The 4322-nt window shown below is 39.4% G+C and overlaps 1 protein-coding gene across 1 annotated transcript; it reads right to left on the bottom strand.

Moving 5' to 3' along the window:
* Window positions 1–433: 433 nt before the first annotated feature.
* LOC121317924 (probable G-protein coupled receptor 83) lies at window positions 434–4113 on the bottom strand. The gene is made up of 4 exons (XM_041254021.1): window positions 3346–4113; window positions 1985–2110; window positions 1566–1699; window positions 434–1234 (listed from the first exon to the last, which is right to left on the bottom strand). The coding sequence occupies exons 1-4, from the start codon at window positions 3721–3723 to the stop codon at window positions 610–612; spliced, it is 1263 nt and encodes a 420-aa protein (XP_041109955.1). The 5' UTR covers window positions 3724–4113; the 3' UTR covers window positions 434–609.
* Window positions 4114–4322: the final 209 nt, after the last annotated feature.

Here is a 4322-nt window from a genome sequence, read left to right as displayed (position 1 = left end):
TATTATGTTAAAACGATATCAAGTCATTTTCAGCTAAAGTCAAAACAGAAGCCTATTGACCGAAATTAATCTACGTCCAAAACACTGTCCTTCAATGCAATCCACCACACATCTAGAAGAATGATTGTATGGTAGATTGACTGACAGATCTTTACTTTGAGCAAATTCAGTTATATTAACATTAATATTATTTCAAAAATCATCTTTACAATAGTACCTGTAACTGCCTGTCTGTGCAGTACAACCTTCGATAATAATTATGCAAATCTTTATATAGAGCCTTTCATAGTGGACCACCACAAAGCACTTTACAAGATACAACACTAGGATGTGTGAATTATGCATCAGTTGCAGAGTCACTTACAACAATGTCTCACCTGAATGACAGAGCACAAGGAGGTTAAGTGGCTTGTTCAGGGTCACACAATGAGTCAGCTGGGATTTGAACCAGGGATCTCCTGATTACAATCCCATTTCTTTAACCACTAGACCACACAGTCTCCTACAAAGCAGATATCCACAATGACATATACCCATTAATGATTTTCATACACAGTACACTGCCTCCATGATTCCCCTTGCTTGCTGTGTTTACTGGTTCAGTACATTTTAGCTCACAACAACAACTGGCTCTGCAATGGTAATCTCAGTTCTCCCAGAGTTCACATTGAAAGAGGACCTCACACTTCGGCCACGCTTGTTCTTTTTGTAGTTTCCATTCTCTGTCCAGGCGTTTCTGTACTGGGGTGAGACAGTGGGCAGGGCATGAGCATTGACAGTCCTTTGTCTTCTGCACATGCTCAGCAGGGACTTGAGCTCCAAGCGGAAGCTCTCGTTGAGCCAGCAGTAGATGAAGGGGTTGTAACAGGTGCTGCTCATGGCGAGCCAGTGGAACGCAAAGTACAAGGCGTTGTTGGTGTTGATGGCCTTGCTGGAGATCAGGACAACGTAGCAGTTCAGCGGAAACCAGCACACGGCGAAGACCACCACCACCAGCATGAGCATCTTCAGGGTCATCTTCTTCTTGCGCTGGTGAGCATAGTACTGTTCCATCGTGATGTCCCCGATGGCGTTCCTCATCCACAGCTTCTTGGCCACTACAATGTAAGCCACCGAGATGGCAAACAAAGGCAGGACATACAGGAGGACGAAGGTTGCCAAGTCTAAGTACTTCCAGAAGAGATCTGCTGGCTGGGGGAAGCTGTGGAGGCACACCATTCGGACTTTTTTGTTACTTGAAATGCAATGAAAGAAGATATTTTAGTTAATATTATGCTGAATGAGCCAGTCAGTTGTGGCTGAGTGCAGTAGGCAATGTTGGTAGGGAAACTTCTTTGTAGCCATGCCACATACTGTCCAATTCATAATACAACATTTCTTTAATTATACAAACAAATACATGTTTATAATAATAACAATAGTAATTGTTAACGATAACAACAACAGCAATATCCTTTGCAGTACATGACAAGTACTTAAACATGAAATTAAATATCAAGTCTAGTACATTCCAGTCAAGCATCGAAAAACTCATGCATCTGATACTGGAAGTGCTGCTGGCTTACCCAAATTGAAAGCGGAAAAGCCTCTGATAGATGGCATGAGGCAAGGAGAAGCAGGTTGCCAACACCCAGATGATAACAATACAGATCACTCCTTTAATTGAGGACATCCGAGGTTTAAGGGGATGCATGATCACCTGAAAAAATACAGTACCCATACATCTCAGTTAAAAAGAACAACGTTGGCCCTTGTGTATCTATATATATATATATATATATATATATATATATATATATATATATATATATATATATATATATATATATATCGCTTAAGCAATGTGATGATGTTGTTTATTTCTGTTCCATTATTTAAAATCTCTTTAAAGCACAGGGGTAGGGACTCCATATCTCAGACCTAATCTTTTTAAACCACGCTTGTGCTTCAGTTACTGCATTGCTGTGGTATGGAGCTTACTCACCTGATGGCGGTCCAGTGCAATAGCAGTAAGGGTCAGCACGGAGACGTGAACCGAGCAGTACTGTGCAAAACGACTGACATGACACATCAGCTTGCCAAATACCCAGGTACTGTTCACAAACCTCACCTGGACAAAGAGATAGCAAACTTGATATATCGTTACTTATATTTATTTATGTATCCTAATAATATGTTAATAATGAAATAATATTAATATTATTATTATAGTATAATAATTCTAAATAATTATTGTTCTTATAATTCTGGGGTTAGTCTCAATTCTGGGGCAATAATCTACAAGGCAGCAGAACTCTTTATTGATTTGTTTTTGTGTGTTGGTTTCGTTTTTTTTTTTCCCATAGGCTGATTCAGCCCTTAACTCCCTGAAGATGCAGCAGAGAGATTAACTGTTTACTATTGGACTGAATTTGTTTTAAGGAAACAATACTAGCTACATTATGATGGAACCCAGGGTCTCCGATTCCCCCAGGTTCTGTACATATTACCTACATTTGAAGGGGTTGTTACTAAAATATACGTCAATGTTTTAAAAAAAGCACTTGCGTCAGTGTGTGGGCTACGGGTTTATTTATGTATGTATGTATTTATTTATTTATTTTCTTAAAACGTATTTCACAGTGACTCAGGAATCATGAGGAGGAAGGCAACAACCTGTCAGTACATTTTAAACACTGTTCCGTGCAGAATAAGAAAGGTATCATCATGTTTGTTTATTCATTTGTGGAGCACATATGTCCTGTGTACCTCAGTAAAGGAGGCTTAAGTGGAAAGCTGTATTTATATTTGTTACACCTGTCAATACATCAACTCGACTGTCTGGCTCTTGCTAATCCAGTGATACATCAAGTTTCTAATCCGCGTTAATGTCCGGTGCGGGTAAGAATCACTGTGATAACAGTTATTGTTAGATGTTAGCTGAAGCTTTTCCTGTAACAAGGCAGGTTTGACGGAACAGGATTTAACCATTTAATAAGGCTTGCTAGAAGAAAGCAAATAAACATTTGCCTACACAAATAAAATAAGGGAAACTAAACTGCTACGCTTACGACTAGGGGAATTTCCACTGAGCACAACTACTACAACTACAACAACTACTACTACTACTACTACTACTACTACTACTAATACTATAATAATAATAATAATAATAATAATAATAATAATAATAATAATAATAATAATAATAAACTACAAAGGGGGACTTCAAATGATTTCCCTCCTTTGAAAGGTAAATTACTATTAATATTATATGATAATTAAAATAAAAGCATTTACATGTTTAATAAGTCTAGCTGTAACAGTAAAAGTCCTGACATCATAACAAAGCCTGCAAGTACTCACCAGAGTGAAAGGGGTGTTGAGCACGGTTATCATAATATCAGCGATGGCCAGGTTGACGATGAACAGGCTGGTTGAAGACTGCATTCTCTTGTTCTTGATTATAACATGGCACACGAGAATGTTACCGAACAATGATATGATGATAATGACCGAATAGGCGACTATAAGCAAAGTCTTCACGATGGGATTCTGCGAGTCGGTCTCATAACCGGTCCTGTTATCATAGATTCCCTCGTCGATGGTAAAGTTCCAGTTGAAAAACGAAGAGCTATTCTGGAACCGGTACAGAGTTGATAAAAAGTCTGTGGCATTAACACCGTCAGTCTTTCTGAAATACCTGGACGCATGAGGCAGAGGCAGCCACGTGTATTTGGTCATTTTGTCAACTTTAGAAGCTTTTCTGATGTTTTAGTCTGACTTATCAGCTACCCGTGCATTAATACATGTTTTAAAGCCTCTTATTCTAATAGTATAATTTACACCCAGGTTAAAGTAACGCATATATTCCCCGACCTCTAGTCCTGCTTGATCTGGCATATATAATAATACTGTAGGTATCCAGGCTATTCTGCTTGCTGTGGATATATCTGAAGGTCTGAAAAGTACAACAATCGTCACCCATTTGCAAAGACTGTGCTTTGAGTGCGAATGTGATCAATACAGGTCGAACAGAAAGCCCGGTCCGAATACATCTGTTTCAGCATGCATCATACAGCAAACTCTCTCTGTTTTATAGTGCAGCGCACAGAACTTGTATATCAAGCCTCTCTGAAACAACCAATAAAACTCCATCTATACCGACCCCCCTACTCGTGCCAGCTTCTGTCTGTACACCTCCTCCTCCTCCTCCTCCTCCTCAGAATGCCGAGAGTGCCTCACTGGTCTGTCAAACGTGTTAGCAGCCAGCGCGCTGTGAACGCAGAAACAATACCTCTGGGAAATCAATGCCAAGTCCAGCTACAAGGAAATCTAACTTG

This window comes from Polyodon spathula, chromosome 7 (assembly GCF_017654505.1).
Source record: "Polyodon spathula isolate WHYD16114869_AA chromosome 7, ASM1765450v1, whole genome shotgun sequence".
Taxonomy (NCBI): Eukaryota; Metazoa; Chordata; class Actinopteri; order Acipenseriformes; family Polyodontidae; genus Polyodon; species Polyodon spathula.
Note: the sequence above shows the minus strand (reverse complement) of the source record. Positions and strands in the feature narration are given on the sequence as shown.